Source organism: Pseudopodoces humilis, chromosome 9 (assembly GCF_049639895.1).
Source record: "Pseudopodoces humilis isolate 2021_Gansu_Grassland_sample_001 chromosome 9, ASM4963989v1, whole genome shotgun sequence".
Taxonomy (NCBI): Eukaryota; Metazoa; Chordata; class Aves; order Passeriformes; family Paridae; genus Pseudopodoces; species Pseudopodoces humilis.
In genome coordinates, this window is record NC_142208.1 from 28,562,209 (window position 1) to 28,581,663 (window position 19,455).

The window sequence follows — 19,455 nt, forward strand, 5'->3', positions numbered from 1 at the left end:
AAATTTCCTGCCTTTTCCCAGCATGCTATTCTCCCAAATGACTTCAACTTGGATGTTACAAATCCTCCTTAGCTAAGAGCCTCTGTGGACTGTTTAGAGAGCTTTGAAGGCTCCCTCTAATGGGGTGGGGTAGTGACCCTGCACAGTTGTCCAAAGTGAGAGAGATGGCACTGGGTTACACAATGTGTGCACCCAGCTTAGAGACCTCTGCCAGTTTAAAAGGTAAACTAAAGGTAGGGAGATACTTGAAGCAGTATTCTGTGAGCTCCTGTACAAACTTCTCACCCTGCTGATGCTCCAGCCTACTCACAACATGCACAAAGTGCTCACCTGCCTTCACTTTATAAACTCTGCTTCTTTGGGGAGCTCCTGAGGACAAAAATGTACTGTCACTCCTAGCTGTCAGGGAAGGCAGTAGTGAATTATTCCAACCCAGGAGCTGCAAATACACCAGCAGACAAGCCGACACAACACGTACCAAAAGTCCAGCTGAAAAAGGACCTGCACTGAGCTCATGTCCAGCGTTAACCCCGGGGTAACAGCACTTCAAAAGCCAAGGACTGTATCTTCTGAGTCCAACCCCTCTGCCCCCACTTCCCACAAGACTAACTTCTATTCTCTGAGTGCTTGTAAAGCTCTAGGCTGATTAAATAAATGTTTTCCTCTTTGGTGAACGTGAGAGCTTAAGATTTCCTATTACTCATGCCTTCAGCTCTGTCCTTCCTTCCAGAACAACAGCGAACAAGAGCCAGAGAGAACAATAACAAGAATCCCACTAGGAGAGCTCACATGCCAGTGGGTCTGGTAGAGGAAGAACTAATTACCTACAGACATGTTCTGCTGGCCAAAGGACACAATTAAGTGCATATTTGTTGTGTTACATTTGCACAGCTGCACTCATTCACTCTCCTTTCAGAGATAACTTAGTAGTCACCTGACAGAGAGCTGTTAAACATGTAGAAAGCTTTACTTTTCTATTTAAATACTACAAAAACAATTACGGAGTTGAAAGAGTACATTTGAGAGTAAAAGCACTTTCCTTTTTTCCTTTTTTGTTTTAGTTTTTATGAGAAGTTATAATAGGCCCATTTGAGAGACAAACCTATCTGATATTTATTCCTACAATGACTCTAAGGAGAATGACTTGATTTCTTAACTTAAGGACTATGGAGCAGCACAAAGAATAATTCAGACTCATCTTTTAAACCCCTTAAGGAATGTAATGAACTGTAAAACAGGAACTGTGGCAGTAGCCTAGTATTTTCCAGGGAAGCTTTATTTTAATTACTTGCAGAGGTCACAGAACCTTCAACCCTGTTTGATGTTCGGTGTAACATCAAATTCCATTGTTTCCTTCTCTGCAGGCTTCTGTGATCTCATGAGTGGCTGGAACAGCATAAACACTGTGAAGACCAAAATTTGCTTCTAATAACATCCTGACCCAAACTGTCCACTCATTTTTCCCAGGCTCTTATCTGTAGCAAGTCACTACAAATATCTGTGCTCAGAAAAAAAAAAAAAAAAAGAAAAAAAAATGTAGTTTCTTTGCTTCCAAAGGATTTCAGAATCTACCATAAGTTTCTTTATTACTACCAATGGAAGGAAAGTGTAACAAGTTTTTTAAAAAATGAGTCCTTGTCTAATACGCATCTCTAAAATTTGGACCTTCTAAAGCTGTTTTTTACACTACTGTCAATAGAAGCAGCTCTCAGCACAGCCTCTGTCTCTGTTCAACCTGCGGGAGGATGGAGCAGCAGGAAGCAGAGCTCACACTGGCAGTTCCCAAGCTGATGGAGCCGCAACAGACAAGTCTGGGGAAAAGTGGGAAATGGAGCGTGAGGCCGTGACTGTAAATGTGAGTGACAACATGCATGGAAGAGACATGGGAGACCCTCTGAGCCCACCACTGATTGCTGTGCTGCCTTGGCTGAGACAAAACCCCAGCTGCCCTGCTGTTATGAACACTTGCACTGTTAATTCATGCCCAGTGTCTAATTTTATACAAAAATACTTCCCAGCATTACAACAGTGACTGACAATGTCATGCTAGTGTATTCCTTAATGGATGGACTGTAATAAATTTTGTAACTTATTAATGTTAATTCTATCGACACACAGTATTGCCACACATCAGCTGCTGCTGACAGCAGTGCAAGTATTTACTGCAGGGAATACAGTTTTCCTTATAACAAAGATGTGAGTAATCATTCAGGCTAAATCCCCAGCTGTGAAACTGCTCTACTGGCATGAAGAGGCAGCACTTGTGGCAGCTGAGTACCAACTGGACTTGATTTAGCAAGGCCTTAGAAGTTACTTGTGATTGCACTGTCAGCTCTCCTTTGAGAGCTTTCCTGCAACACCCAAAGTTGAGTAATTTGCACACACAGATGAGATGTTCAGCTATCAGTTATGGTCTTTATGGAGCTGTTCCTTCTGTCTTTACAGGAAAAATCTACCTATTGCTACACCAAAGCTGAGAATTCACGTTACCTACACAGTTAACAGCAGGTGAGTAAGAAGAAGGGAATCCCACTCAAGAAATGCACCCACAGGAGCCCAAAGCAACTGGCTAGATTCTTATGGTCAGTACACAGGAACAAAGCAACTGCAAACACAGCTTTACTGCCAAATGCCAGGATTTCAGCATCATCTCTGTTAGGATCTTATGTTAGATTTAAGCACAAGAAACCTAATCCCACTAACTGAATATGTAGTCAATCAGAAGTAATGTAGAAGAAATATATGCACTATATTTTATATTTTGTTAAGTTTCATTTGTATCTAATTATAATACAAATCTGTGAATTCACTGCCTTCATTACCCTTATTTTAGGTGCATATGAAGGCAAAATCCAGCACCCACCATTTCATTTTCTTTTAAGCCTCATTTATTGCAAAGATTATTTTTTAGATTGTTAACTCCTCAGCAGCAAGTATCTGACACAAATCCCATCTCTATTTCTCAATAATGCTGGAACAGGTTCAGTTTATAAGTACAGGTGTGGGCTTTCTATATCTTCTGTAATCTTCAGGCTTCACAAAGCATTAGATAAGTAAATATTCCTTTATCTTGTATGCATTTTGTCCAGCATGATTTTTGACATGGAAAGATACTTCAGAAACTGAAGGAACTGCTTATAGTCACATTCATATTGCTGGATTAGTTTATAATTAGAATTAACCATCAAAGCTACTTTACAGTAACTCCACCATAGTGCCAAGGACCTTTTCAAACAGCCTGATGCTGGAACAACTGTAATTTTGACTCCAGCAGCCAGAAAAAAATCCTGTGCTGACTGCAAGAGTGAAGTATAGGTGTACTGAGCTGTAGGGAGTACCCCATGTCTGCAGCACGGTGTGAAAGCCCCTCCAGCTCCAGCTTCCAGCCTGCTGAGAGCAGAGCAAAGCCCTTGGCATGGTTCAGTGCCGAGTGCCAGCTCTGTGACACAAGTGAAGGGACAGCAGGGAGCCCCGGGAATGGATTTTGTACCGGATGCACACAATATCCAATCTTCCGCAACACCGGGAATCTCCAGCTTTCCAAGACCTCCTCGTGTTTCCTTTCTTTAGGGGATGACAGAAGCACTGAGTTATCAGGAATATGGGAGTTGAGGAGTGAGACACGACCCTATTTCTCCTTTTAACTCTTCACATGAAGTGACTGTTGGTCCCTCGACCCCTTCCTCTGGCTGGACCTCGAATTACAGAACTCGGTGTTTGTGCATTATCAGGTCACATCTACTGCAGCTGCATCTGCAGTGCTGCAACCACAGCTCCAAACAATGGGAATTAACTTGAACTGGAAAGAACTTCTTTAGTCAGTAGAAATACAGCTGAATCCAACCTGCTGAAATTTAGCTAGAAAAGTCAGTAACAAACCTCCTTTGTATCTTAAAAAAACTCAACAGAATTGTTTCATAAATAAGAAAGTTTTGCACCTGATAGCAGATGATAAATACTGGACCTCATCCTAATATAAAAAGCTTTTTATCATTTTCAAAAATTAGCATATATCTCCAAACATGATTTGATTGCATGTATGGACAAACAGAAATAGAGAGCAGAGTTGGATATGTATATATAATTATACATGCATGTGGCATTTGGAAAGAACATACATATTCTTAGATCTTAAAGAAACCATAAAAGGAAAACCAAACATTTTTTGAGACATTCTGCTGCAGGTCCCAATCATAAGAACTGAGATAATATTAACTAAAGAGGAAAAAAAGGCAATTACCAAGTCATTAAATTAGAAATAAATATAACTAATAGGACAGATAAATTTACCAAAGCAATAACTAGGAACAGTATGTTTAAAGACAATAAAATCTTTACTACAGCATGATGTGAAAAAAAACCAAACAGATCAGGCAAAATTGTCTTGTGATCTGTAGATGAAAAATGATGAAAAATTACACAAAAAAGGCAGGAGTATTCAGGATGTGTACCTTTAGGGTCTGTATTTGACAATCCAATTTCCTGTTTGATACTGTTTATTGAGCAAGGTTTTGTTTTTTTTTTAAAAAGTGTTTTTCACAAATCAAAGTTTACAGATTATTCAAGACCTGAATAATTTGAACTCAAAGAGGCTTAGGAAAAGTGTAGCAAGGCATTGCTCAGACAGATGGCTCTGATAGCAGGGGAGGATCTGCTGAGCCAGATACCTCAGAGATTACTTCCTTCAACCCACAGCATGAGGTACTGCTGGCCAAGATAAGAACACAAAACCTTCCCTGGTAAATCTGCTGGTGACTCACAGGCAGTGCTTGTTTAAGCCATCTAAACCAACCAAGTATGTTCTAAGAGACTGATGCAAAATGCCTGCAAATCCAGAAGGCAAGGTCCTGTGAGACTCAGAGCCATGTTCAACAGCAACTGACAGAGGCACTGGGGGAACATCATTAAAATCTCCCAGAAAAGGCTGTCACAGAGTACCCGAAAGGGCCTGCTCTTCTGATCATTTAATGTATACAACGAATATAAAGGAAAAGCAGAAAAACTTTTGTAACACCAGTGGGTGCATACACACGTATTTGAAGAAGGGAATTCAGTGGAGAGCCATCAGCACGAGGTGAGTCTTCAGCTGTGATCCTGAAGGACTCAGAGTCAAATCATTACTCAGATAAAGGCTTCAGAGGGGACTAGATCACAATGACAGGCAATTAAAAGCAGAGAAAGGATGAAATAGCAGGAAAGAGCAGGAGCTTTTCAATCCCACTGAAAACTCTGTGACATCAAAAACTGGAATTAGACAATTTTAACCTCAAAACAAGGTGAAGTTTCTAAAAAGAAAAGGTAATTTAAGCAGCATGAGGGAAAATTTTTGGCCTTGCAATTGTTCTGCAGTTTTCACGACTGGGTAATTTCCCAAAGGACAAGCTTTCATTTGGTTTCTAGGGAAAAGCTCTGATTTTGTAAAGAGAAGGTCAAGCAAGATTACTTTAATAGTGCTTCTGACCTTAAAATTCATTCCAATGGGCATTACATAGAAAGACGATTTTACAGATGCATCAGGCAGCTCCTAGGGAGCACAGGTCACACTGGAAAGATTCCCAAGAGAGTTAAATCAGTTCACTGAGACCTGTCTTGGCTAAACAGCAGAATTCCTGGTATAGCAGGGCCCTTGCAGATAGAAGGCAGCTTTGGCTGATCTGACTTGTGGCTCTCTGAGACATCTCAAGTGCAAGGCCAGGAGAGGTTCTGGGGTTGGGTAAACTGCATCAACCCCAAAATTGCTACTGATCCTGAGAGCTCAATGCTGTGACAGGGCTCTGTGCCCTGGGGAAGGCTGGGAAAACAGCTCGAGGAAAAACTCATTTTAAACTGTTCAGTGGGCACATGCAAACCACTTTCTGACTGGTGAAGACAGTGGGAGCTAGAGAGTTTAAGCAACTCACCCAGGACCCAAATTAATGCTTACAGCAGAGCCAGGCAGAGCAAAATTCTCAGAATCCCAGCCCCAGACAGCACTAGACCTAAGTAACTGTAGCCAATTTTCTTGTTCATCTCACACAGAACTGCCTTTCCCGTTGTCTGTCAGAAGAATGATTCAGGAACGATGCAAGCTTTGGCATGTGATTCAGCAAAGCCTGGGCTCCATTCTGATATCTGCATTCACTTCACAGGGAGTGTCCCAAAAACAACAGAGAAACAAGAGTTGCAAGGGCCAAAGGAGGGGAATAAGCAACTAAGCATGAGGTCAGACTCAGTACATCCATAGAAAACAACTAGAGAATATAAAACAAAAGTAGCCTGTAAGAAACAAAGTAGACATGTAACATGCAATTTATTTTGTATCACAGAGACTGATGGATTGTTCTGATAGGGAAACATTTTATGTGGGAATTAAGCCAGGAGTATTTTTCTATTAGTGGCTAGAGCCTTCCTCTTGTAGGAAACTGATCCTATTGCAACCAGTCTGATCTGATAATGCTTTAAAAAGTCTAAAGAATGTGTTTTTATCCTTGATTAACTGCAACAATACCCACTACCTTTGGAAATCTCTTACAGCAAGAGGTCACAGCAAACAACAGATGGCAACCTAGGGAAAGGACAAATTTACTTCTAATATTTTTCTTCCCAGTCACTCCACAGTCATCCATATCTGTTAAGAGCCTCTATTTGACAACATTCATTCTCAGAAATCCTTGTTTTGTAATTCTGGCCAAAGTACTTATGTTACACTAAATTTAAAATGGAAATAAGAAAGGACTTCAGGGTAACCAGGGGATTCTTACTGCAGAGAAACAGTTGACTCTTTTGACTCTTTTTCAAAAAGAATGACTTTGAATAAATGTCAGACCACCAACATGTACTCTGCTAGAAGCAGAGCCTTTTCTTTTTGGCAGAAATCCTTTTTTTTTTTTTTTCTTTGTCTATTTGTCAGTCTTCTAACTTCTGATAGACATGATTTCCAATTACAGCTGCAAAACTATGCAAGTACATTTTTGAATACTTACTGGCAGGAATATCCAATCAAAGAATGCATGTTGGAGCCAAGACACAGTAGGGAATTTACTCCCTATCTTGTTTACTTCAGCTTCATATAAAAATCAAGATTTCTAATTACCACAGAAAAACTTTTCCCACATATTACTGTAGTGATGAACAGGAAAGAGCTGATGGACATAAAGCAGAAAGGTATATCTAACAACATTTGACGCCATTTGATCTTCAACTGACTACAGCATCTCCATAATTTTGCCTCAACAGCAGTAGTTCAAGGATGATGGTGATGTAATTCTGCTTAAAGTTTCTTACTGCTTCAGTTTTTACTCTCCTCACTCCTAGGAAAAGTTTCCAGCCAAGATGCCACTGCTTTACAGAACTCTTAGCAACAGCATATTCATCTTTATGCATAACAAATCTTTTTCTCCAAATCCTACATGTAAAAGTCAATTTTTTAACATTTTAAATTATACTCAAATGATTTCCAAGAGTTATTTCCTTGACCTCTGCAAACCTCAAAAACAGTTTAAATGCCAGAGTTTGCTGGTGATGAAAAGATGCATCTCCTACTGTGTGCTATTTTTCCCTCTTAAAAAGGCTTGTAATACATGTCACACATCCCAGATAGCTATCCAAAGAACTTTCAAACCTGTATGATCTTCTAATATAGCACGAGCATGTAATTAAAATCTACCCATCATGTACTTCAGGTGCTCATTTCAAACATTTCACCACCCATAAAATACTCCCATGATCATATTTCTCCATCTGTAAAACCACCTGCTCAATAAAGACAGGTGTTCATTCTGTGGACTTCAAAATCCCTAGAGATTCCAAACATATATTTTGGATTAGTATTTGTTTTTCTTAACTTTTTTTTCCCCCCTCAGGAAAACACCCTGACAAAGCAGACAAAAGAGAGACTGAGTCCTCACAGAGTGAATGCTGAGCACAATACCCAGATGGAACCTGCTACAAGCAGGTGACAGCTACAGGCTTGCTCTGACAGGCTCTTCTCCACTTCTCAAGTTTCAAACACATTATTGCTGCATTCTTCCCAACAATCATTTTTTATGGGAGATAGGTGTAAGTTCTACCCTTGCCTTCTAGAAGTCAGTTGTAAACTTTTCACTGATAGGAAGACTTAAAGCAGGTCTTAAAAATGAAACATCAGAATCCTGAAAAAAATATTTCACCACTTAATCCGTTTTTCATTGTGATCTCAGTCCAGGAGGAACAAAAAGTAACTGGCTGAAATAACTTCACATTGCTGCAGAGTGCACAGCTACATTCCACTGTCACCACATCCCAGCTGCCAGTGGGGCTGCAATGCTGGAGGAACTTCTGGTTCAGTCTAAACACTTTGGTGCAGGGATCATGATTAATTTTATCTCTCTTGTGGGTGATTTTGGCAGGTAGGACCAGCACAATGCAAAGGTTTAAAAGATGGACAGAAGAAGCAATGGTGGCCAGAAAATAAAAAGAGACTATTATGTTTTCCCTAAAGTCTGCTCCCAGAGAACAAGATGTGTTCTGCAATACAACCAAGCAATTAAATTCTTAATACAGTTATCTAACACAAATAGTGCACTTATCCAGGTAAGATATCCTTCTACTAAAAGCTTTTATGTGTTCTGTGCACCTCTAAGACATGAAAAAGCTACTTATTTTGGCTGTTCCATGTTACTGGAATACCTGCAGTGGCTTTTTGTCACAAAGGCTGTTGGTGGTGGCAATAAACTTTGTGATCATATAAATGCCTCCATTGAAATATTTTTAAAAAATTTGATCAGACTGCTTAAGTTTTTTAGCAATATTTAGTACAAGAAATACACTAGAGAATTTTTAACTAAATCAACAATGTAGACAGTAAAGATGCTTTTCTAGGATATGTAGATCCTAATCAGCAACACTGTACTCACAAAAGCAATTTATAAAGATAAGCCATGACTTTATAAGCACCTGAGAGATTTCACAAATCCCTTTGTGGCAATAAGGAAGCTTTAATTGGTTATTTTTTCAAATTACTTGTTACAACCTGCTCTTATTATTCACCATCTTTACATCCTCTTAACATTCCTCCCCTTCCTATTGATGTTCAAATTGACTGAAGGATGGTTTCCAAACCACTGCTGGGAAGTTAATGCCTTGTGATTATGCTGCCATAGCAACTAACTTCTGTTAGGGCTCTGTCAACTTCAGATACTTTTTTGTCATCTTTATAAATCAAGTCTTTCCCAACTACAGATACCCTTCCTGCCAAATTCAGTCTTTTGATTGGGGCCAGGGGATTCACTAAAATCCTGTTAGAAAGATTTTTACATCAAGCTATTTATATTATTTTTCTACAGGTATATTTATTCTAGATTTTTGATCTTGTGCCTGGTGTGGTGTTCTCAGTAATTACAGCAGGTTATTTTTCATCATGCAAGAGTAATCTAATTAAAGTTAAATCTGTGCTGCTACTCAGCTACATAGGCAACCTGTCTCAACCACTTGCCCGTATTCTGAGTTATTATTAAATTTTTAATTTCCCTGCGTTTATCCAAACAAACCCCACATTAAGAAAAAGAAAAAAATCAGCATTCCATAATAACTGATAAAACACATCTCTCAGCAAAAACGCAGGAAAACTAGAAACAAATGCTAACCTTATTTCTATGCAAAAAAATCTCCAAAGTGATCAAAAGAGCCAAGAAACTCTATCAAGAATTATTTAAGGTACAGAATTGTATTTTTCCTCCACACAGCAGCAATCAGTTGCAATCAGAAACAGCCCAAGCTCTGTGCCATTCTCCTCTCTTCCTGCCAGTTTAAAAATATGTGTAGCTGCACTCTCTTTATCTAAACCACAGAATTACACACAGCCTTTAAAAATAATCCTTTTTGGTGCACAGCAACAAAAGTACAAGAACCCTATTATGATCCCCCTGGCAAGCTATTCAGTCCCATCAGAAAGCTGCACCACCTTCCCTCCCCCAGGAAAGCCATGACCCTTTCCAGCTCAGCTCCAGTTTCACAGGAAGGGGTTTACCTTCTCACAGGGGTTTTTCAGTCCAAGTCCATCTCCTCCTCAGCTCCGCTGAGGCTCGGGCAGGAGCACAGGGCTGGTTCTGCTCTCCCCGAACCGGCTCGGCTGTGCCTGGAGCTGCACCCAGCCCGGAGCCCTCCTCCTCCTCCTCCCTCAGCCCTCTCCTGCACACACCCACCAAAACCAGCAAATAACCCTCCCTGCACATTCAACCCACTCGGGCTGCGACTCGGCCATCCCATTCTGGAAAAGCAAAAGGGGAAGGACACCGACCCAGGCAGGGGCAGGAGAATTTCTCACCACTTTCATGTGTCACTATTTGATGTCGACACAATTCACAACATTTTTCCCTTGGGGAGAGGTGTCTCCTGTCTATGAACTCGGCTCTCTCCTCCTCTGGAAGTTATTAAATATTACTTCCACAGCTTCTGAAGAATTTATACAGCCTCCTGGGTGTTAGTCTAGTTTTGTAGAAACACGTAGTTTATCTGAGACTGTATTCTAGCCCAATTCAGACTGATTTGGGCTAGCTCAAGCACTGGGGCCACTTCCCACGCTGGTACCTGTATCCTTTATCTTGTTTGCACATTTTGGAGTGAGAACACGCTGCAGTCACACTCTGGGAACACCGGATGAGTTTTCAATGCACTCTGTGCTCTGACCCTATCTGATCTCTCCCAAGTGTTTTCTGTAATGAAAAAGGTCCTGTGCACCTGACTAAGAGGGCAAATGACCACAGCATGTGCTTCTGCTTTTGTTATCATTTACCTGGGACATTCAAGCAACATGGTCATGTTTTCTCCTTTATTCTAAAGGCAGTAAAATTAAACACAAACAAAGCAAATCACAGAACAAATCATGCACTAGACTGTGCTGCTGCCTCTCATATGCTCTGTGGCCTTTTTCCCTGGATTATTGTGCTGTGTGTGACTGGGAGACACTGATTGAGCGCAAAATCTCCCCCAAGCCTGTAAGACACCTAAAGCACAAGATACTTAATGCTATAAAAACAGAATGGTACTGCATTCTTCAGGGATATTATTATCCACAACTTTAACATACCCCCATCCTGTTTGGATCCATCCTATCATCAGTCTCTGTTTGGTTCATCAATTGCTTAATTTATAAAAGTGTTTGAACTTTTACTACACATCAATCTGTATTACCAGTACAGATCGCATCATTAAAATACAGTAAATTAAATATTTTGTGATACTTCCTGTATTATTGTTATGAAAACAGCCTTGCTAAATACTTAATTTGTCAGAAGAATATATGCTACTTTTTCATTTAACATTTCTGAACAGAATTGAAATAAATGTCAGTTTAAGAGCTACACGGCTTCTCAATCTAGAAAGTGTTTTAAGAACACAGGACCAGATACGTGACTGTACTGAAGTACCTAACTAAACTCTGTCCATGGATCTTTGCAGAGAAGAGTGATATTTTCATCACATGAGCTATGAGTCCCCTTAAAATAGATTACTTAAAAATGCAGGCTGCTGAGTGCCTCTGAAAGTCAATCAACTGAAGCATCTGAATGCTAATACTCACATGAGCAGAGCTGCTCACATGGGTGAGTGTTTGCAGGAGGCAACACTTCAACAACTTAGACAGGCATTGTTCAAATAATTCATTTACAGTTTGTATGGGAACCAGCAAGGTTGTTCTGTGATGATATTTATTTGTTTGTTTATTTAGTGTTTAGAACAGACTCATTCATGTCTAAAGAAACAGCAGAAACTCCCATGAATCCCTCACAGCACAGGTTTCTAAATCTAGCTCTGAAAACATCTGAAGAAACTTTCAGGCTCTTCTTGGTCACATTCTTTGCCTCTTAAATATGGATACAATTTTCTTAAACAAATGTAGCAGCTTTCACAGTATGTTTGTTTTTCCCCTCCCCTAATTACTGTTATTTCCTTCTAACTTCAGAAGTCAGGGTGTCTCAATTGAGATCTTGCAGAATTAGAGCACAGATGAGACATCTTAAAATTCTGGTAATTAAATGAACAGTATTTACAAGTACTAAACTTCAGTCGTGTTAAGTACCACATCTTAAATTACTACTCCCCTTTAAAATCAGAAGAACCTCTGTATAAATTACTATATCACAAACATATTTAGAACTTGACCTGACCTTGCAGTCTGAAATCAAGGGAACCTTCTGGTGGCCTGGACTCTCTTCAGGTCCATCTGTGAAAATGGCACTGTGCCACTGCTTACAAGGTGGGGTACAAGATTCAACAGTGCACAGGAAGCAAACCCAGGGCAGGCAGCAGCCCCTCAAACAGGAACTCGAGCTATGCACAGCCAGGAGAAACCACACAATAGCCTTTTTTTTTTTTTTTTTTTTTTACAATTAATATTAAGTGAAAAGTATTATAAAAATAAATGTGTGGAATAGCAAGATGGTAAAGGCACTTGAGACACTCTGTCTCTAGATCATGAGATCAAATTCTCTTCATATCAGTTACAGCTGGAAAAGGAGAAAAATGTAAAAACTCTATCTTATTCTTGGACTTTTTGTATTATTTTATGCAAAATATCCACCTTTTCTTGCCCTTATGACTTTTTTGTGCAGAGCTAAAAGAATATTGCTTAGCAGTAAGACATTTTAGATAAGCAAAGATGGAATACAAGGATTCAGGCATGATCCACCATTCTCTGAAGTCAGCTGGAAGCTTCTCAATCATTTAATATATTTTGAATTAAGCCCTGGAGTAGTAATTATATCGTGTATGAAAAACACATTAGACAGAAATCATTTAGGTAGACATCTTTCAAATGATTAAATACATGATCAAATTTACTTAGATTTATGGAGCTGCACATGTCTACACAGAAGTTTGCAGGTTTAGGATTAGATAGGCATCTTTCAAGAGGCAAGCCCTGAAGCTATAAAAACCATTGCTCAGTGGAAAGTGTGTGGAAGTTCTCACTCTCACTATGCTGTTATTGCCTGCTAAAAACATTTTTTTTACCCGAGTTAATGGGAAATGAGTAATTTTTCATAACTAAAGATTCCTTTCTGCCAGAGAAATCCAAGGAAGAGCACTGATCTCTGTTGCCTTGACAACATTTCCTGAAACACTCAAGCATTAAAGTATCCAGTACGCTCAAGAAAGTTGCAATATATATTTCATATTGGACATTAGCACATTTATTGTGTTGGCATGCCCTCATCTATCATCTGTGAGTATTTATCACAGAAAGCAATGTGCCAAATAATACATCAGAAATATCTGAGCTGACTTAAATACACATGGTATTTTTCTTGAATATTTCCACGGCTACTGAAAGTTGTTATATCTATGGCCAAGAAAAAAAACCAAACATTCTTCCATGATTTGTGGATATTAGTAAAATAAGTCCTGTCTTTCTCCTACAGCATTCCTTAAATGAGCAAAGGGATCACCTCTACAGAGTGGCTGGAGGGAGTCCATCCTTGAATCTGAGAGTCTGAACCCAAACCTTGGCTTTTCTGGTGGGTTTTGTTGAGGGTGCTCCAGGGGCACCCTCTGAGGGTGCTTCTATAGCTGCTTCTGAGATGAAGATTCTTAGGTCCACATGAGGAGTGGCTGTTTATTGTAGGAGACTGAAAAATCTGACTTTCTCAGAGGGACTAAAGCCATACCGAGGGACAAAATAAGCAGGAATTACAAGTCTGAAATGTTGCAAAGAATCCCAATTTCTCTTTAAATAAAAATAGATAAATAAGTGAAATAGGCTTTTAGTGGTAAAACAGACATCAGCCTCTGTGAACACAAAGCTAACTTTCATGTTTTCATCTCCCTTCAGTTTTTCTACAGACTGCCTTAGATGTAATAAGAATAAGCAGAAAATAAAGCAGCACCAAAATGGCTTGCTGCTAATTCCTTCTGATCCATTAGAGGGAAGTGTTTGTACACAATGTGCCATAGAACTCCCTTCAATCGCTTCTAATAATTTCTTTGGATGAAGATGATGAGATAGCATACTCTGCTTCTGACATAATGAATTATCTTATTGACAAATAAAATGAGATCTACAGTTCACTGTATTTACTACAGGACATTTGCTGTACAATCATTTCTATTAACAAAGGCAAAATACAAAGTGTTTTGGGTTTTTTTCTAACTGCATGTTAGTAGGTATAATTTGGGCTGGGCAGACATAACCTCTACCTAGACAATTCCTGTAAGTGTGCTACTTCACACCAAGAATATGGTTTCCTTGTTAAGGGGCAAACAGCAGGACAAGAGACAACCCACATGATATAAATCATCAAAAATACCCAAATTTTCCAAAGCAACATTGCCAAAGAAAACAAAGAGGGAAGACAGTAATCCTCCCGTGAGAATCTCAAGCTTCATCTAAATTAAACCTTCAGGTGAACTGAAAGGTTGTGGGTGATTTCTAGTACAGGATAAGGAGATTGTTAATTGTCCTGCCTCAAACAGGTCTGCAGCCCTCTCTGAGCTGTGGCATCCTGTTCTGTGAATTATCTCCTGTGGCTGCTTCCGACATCTCATCTCCGTTACTACCAGAGGATTTATGTCACGCTCTGACCCCATCCTTTAGACGACCTCTCCTGCCCAAAGGGAACACTTGTGCTGACACATGGTTTTCTCATGCTAGCTTTTGACTTACTAGTTCCTTGAGTCATATTTAGAGTCATTTTTAAACTTCCCCTTTGGAACTGTGCATCTCTGACAGTGACAAACCACGAAACAAGCCCACAGTTCTCATAAACTGCTCTGATTGTTAAGCAGTAGCTGCTCACCTGTATCTTCCAAACTTTTCCAGCACCACTTAAAAGACACAGAGTGCCTGAATGTCTCTCCTGCAGCTGCATTCCCAGCTTATACTCTGAGAACTTTTATCATGTTTTATCATGAATGGACTATCCAAGTTGCTAATACACACTGAAATTCAGTTAAGCCAGGGTCTGAATGGCCCCCCTGGCTACACAATGCTAATTTTTTTTGGTGAAAATTTCTAACGACTTGGCCAGCCTACACCTTACAGACAGCAGTCAGAGCAACACTATACAACTTCTATAGGCCTTTGAGGAGTTTGGCCTGTTATGTGCTAAGAACCACTGCTGCCCTCTGCTGCAGCATTTTGGGTTGTGTCTTTGATAACCAGCGAGAGCCACAAATACTCAAGTAAAATTTATAGTCTTAACCAGAATTTAGCATGCTTAATGTTTCCATTACTGACAAGATCATTCAAAAGCTCTGTTTCTAGTTCATCAGAAAAGTCTGATGCTGCAGGGGCCAGGTCAAATAGAAAAAACTTTATCTTTTTTATCTGATTTTGACTCTTAGAAGAGGAACACCCTTGCAAGAGTTTGGACATGCTTCCTTTATGCAGTAAATGCTGTCTCATCTTCTAATAAATAAATAATAATAATAAATAGCCATAGAAGTATAAGAACTATGAAGTGAGAAACTCACCTAGGGGCCAAAATGAGCACCAAGGTTCTGCCCCAGATACATCTCTGATAACTTGAACATTATCTTAAATTATGATGGACAGCCAAGTTCCAGGTCAATTGAACTAATCTTTCCTTAGTCACAGTTTATCCAGTTCTGATGGGATACAGCTCATGATCCCTCAAACTACTATGTTTCTTCACTGATGCTAGGAAGAGTAACATGAGTGCAACTTTGCTATATTCAACTATACAAAATGCTCCAGACAGAAGTAGTTTATTTCTTCCCAGCTCTCCACAGACTCCAAAACCCTCTCTTTTGTCATTTTCATCTGAATAGGTTGCATTGTTTATAGGTGAGAGCAACTGTCACGTACCCCTAAAATAATTTTAAAACAATCTTATGTTTCCCAATCCCACAAATCCAATTACTTCTCTCCTGCAGTGCTTCCTGCACAGCATTGCAACTACAGTGTCTCCAATCCATAATGATAAATTGCAAAAACTCATCAGTAGACAGGAATAGATAAGCAGATGGTGGCAGGCCAGAAGAAGAAAGCCAGAGACACAGCCTTCCTGCTCAGGGGACAACTCAGGCTGCTCTCAGTAATTATCTGTGCAAGTCTCCAAAGGAATTAGATACAGATTTCAAAGGAGGCAGGCTAAGAGTCTGGCTAATGAAGGAACTGTACATCCTTCCAGTGCATCCTTCAAAATGCACATGGTGTCCACACGAGCTCTGAGTCCCTCATGGTGACTGCTTCATATTCTGAATGCTGAACCAGAGAAACCTCCACAACTAAAACCACAATACCATTTTATGCCAAACCTGAAACTTCTTACAGTAGGGCTGACACAGTCTTACATTTGTAGTAGATGGGACACAAAGAAGGGAACCTGTAACACACTTTCACTAGCAAATTCCAGCTGCTTTTATTTTTTGTGATATTTTCAGGTTTATTTTCAGTTATTCACTGAAAAACATACACTCCAGCTCCTGAGCTGAGCTCAAAGCTTAGGTTCTTTCCACTGGGCAGAGTCTCCTGCAGGGACAAGAAATAAGTTTTGCTTCTTGTATCTCACTGACAAGGAAGGTCCCCCGCATTTTGGTCCCCTAATTCAATAATGACACAGAGGAATCCATGTATTGTTCAAGGATTCTAGCTCAAAGGAGACTAAACACAGCCATGAGAGATGGAGGCTGGTACTGACATCTCTAGAAAGATTTGACTAGTTTCAATGAGAATGTTGAGGACTCCAATAAGAGTTAGCAAAGGAGATTATTCAGACGGTTTCTGTCTTCTCATTTCTGAACACATAATTTACCTCTCCAGCACATTTCTCCCTCTCACCTTCTCAGCATCGTTTAGATCATGTATAAATCTCATGTTGTAAGTTTCGACAAACTTATGGTTGCCAAAGGTGATTCCAGTACTCAAATTACTTCTGTAAATGTATCAAATCTCACATAGAATAAGCAGAGCAACAGGCTTTGCAGATCACCATGAAAAGAGAAAAACAGAAACCACAGATCCATAGAAACTAGTCCAATTAATTCCATATCACACACTTTTCCTGATGACAGCAAAACTAAAACACTGAAAATAATTCTGAAAATCAGCAACTTAGTTCTAAAATCAGCAGGAAGCCTTTATATGAGAATTTTTGTATTCTCTGCAGTTGCATGAGGACATAATGGGTGGCTCAATTCTTCATAAACTCTACTTCACAAAACACCTACCTCTAGGACTTTCCCAGTAATGAACTGGTGACATGCTTCACACTTGACTCCAAAAAGAACTTGGTAGTCCTTCTCACAGTAAGGAGCACCATCTCTGAAAAAGAAAATTCATGAATTACAAACCACTTGTTATTAAACAACATGACTTACCCTCTTCCTTTGTCTTCAATTGGAACTCCTACACACAGACCCAGGTAAATGGGGAAGGTTCAAGGGAAACACTTTGTAGTATAAGAAACAAAAATCATATTTTCATTAATGACTCTTAGAATTATTTCTTAAATTTTCATCAAGAGAAGACATCCAGGACAAACCAGTGAAGTAAACCTCCTTCTTTAGAGCAGACTCTCTACACCTACAGGTGGTGGAGTTCCAGAGAATCAGTGTAACTGTTTCTGGGGGTGAGAGGAAATCACAGTCTATCAAAGGCAGACAGTTTTTGTTCACTTCAGAAAAAAAAAAACCTTTGGTAGGCTGCAAGACTATAAGCAGTTACTTTTAAGTGTAAGGTAACATAGTACTTTAGTATGAAAAAGGAACATACAGTAGAAGTGGAAACACTAGGCAGCCTAGGAGCACTTCTCAGGCACTGGATTTTTTTTTTTTTGAGAAATTACAGAACTCTTATAAATATTGTACGCGCCCAAATGACAAGTTTGTGAAACATACACTGTTTCCTTATTTTTTCTCTTTGCTAAATGCTTGAAGGGGAAAAAAGAAACTGTATCTTCATTTCCTCTTTTCTCTTTTCCCTATTCTCTTCCTCTACACTTTCTTACACTTGAAACCCTCTTCATTAGTTTTTATATGGAGATGAGAAATACCATCAGGTCAATCACATCAACATATCTATTGCCTAGAAAAGGTAAGAAATGGACAAATTCCTACTTCTTTTTTCCTCAAAATCACATGTTGGAAAGCAAAATGACACAATTCTTTATCTGCTACTACAGAAAACATACACAACAATCCACCTAATTCTCTACAGGAATATGGAATTAGACCTCTTTCAGACTTGTATTAAATATAGACTGGTATCATTAAACATCACCTTTCAGTTGCACTTTGCAGTTCACTTTCCCAGCTCAGCTCTCACTGGGAACAAAGACTTTGTTGTATATGAAAAGGTGGCTGAAACAGGATTCCAGATGTGAATTTTACTGCAAGCTCTTCTCTGCTAGCAGCTAAAACTGTGCCATGGCTTCAGAAGAGAAGCAGAGGTTACTCACTTGCTGATGTATTCCCCAGTTAGGACCTTCCCACAGGCCTTGCACTTAAAGCACCCCAGGTGCCACTGCTTATCCAGGGCTAGCAGTGCCTGTCCATTTTTGATGTCTCTTCCACAGCCAGCACAATCTGCAAACAAGCAAACAAACAGATGCATTTGTTGTCAGCTACTTGGTTCATTAACCTTAATTAACTGCCCACCTGTCACATTTGGTAGCCAAAGGGATGAAGTACACAGCAGTGCAAAGGTACATCTTCCTTTCCTTAAACCCTTCCTGGGTCCTGTACGAAGACTCAAACCTTTCTCATTACAGACATACTCAGTGGAAGAGGGAAAGTACATCTCCTGTTTTTCACGCTGTTTGTGATTCAAAGACCACCTGGCAAGCTCTGTACAAGTTTCAGATTCTGTCAGGAACGAGTTACAAGAAAGTCCTCGCTGCAGCAAGTTCCTTTTTTCTACAGCCATCAGTGTTTGTCGTTCTGCTTTCAGCGAGAAGCTGAGCGCTCACACGGAGCGAGCGAGGCCGAGCGAGCAGCACCGGGACTCGGCCCGCCCCCGTTGGGGGGCAGCAGAGCCCCGCCAGTGGCACAGCCAGAGCGGGGACAGACCGGGATAGGCCGGGGACAGGCCGAGAACAGGCCGGGGACAGACCGGGGACAGACCGGGATAGGCCGAGATAGGCCGGGACAGACTGGCGACAGGCCGACGACAGACCGGGATAGGCTGGGACAGACTGAGGACCGGCCGAGGACAGGCCGGGGACAGACTGGGATAGGCCGGGACAGCCCGGGGACAGCCCGGGGACAGCCTGGAGAACAACTGGGGACATCCCGAGCACAGCCCGGGTACAGCCCAGGACAGGTGTGACAGCCCTGTGGCTGTGGAGAGGGCAGGGCATTGTTGTCTTCCAGCCGCAGGTATGGCAAACTGAAGTTCTCCTGGTCCCTAATCGGCAAAAGGGCTCTCACTCAGGAATTCTGGTACTTTCCTGGTAGTCGTTTCTCACTGCAATCCTGGAGGAGCCTGATTTCCATGCTGATGGCAGAATGGAAACCAGAAGCCAGCAGCACTCTGTCCCAGGG

The 19,455-nt window shown here is 40.4% G+C and overlaps 1 protein-coding gene across 6 annotated transcripts in view; it reads right to left on the reverse strand.

Moving 5' to 3' along the window:
• Positions 1 to 19,455, reverse strand: part of ABLIM1 (actin binding LIM protein 1) — a 130,483-nt gene that overhangs the window by 54,864 nt on the left and 56,164 nt on the right. For all 6 annotated transcript variants that reach the window (XM_014250229.2, XM_088059646.1, XM_088059645.1 and 3 more), the window contains exons 5-6: positions 18,372 to 18,498; positions 17,143 to 17,236 (exon numbers count right to left, since the gene is read on the reverse strand). In XM_014250229.2, coding sequence (XP_014105704.2) covers positions 17,143 to 17,236; positions 18,372 to 18,498 — 221 coding nt within the window. The remainder of the gene's footprint in view (positions 1 to 17,142; positions 17,237 to 18,371; positions 18,499 to 19,455) is intronic.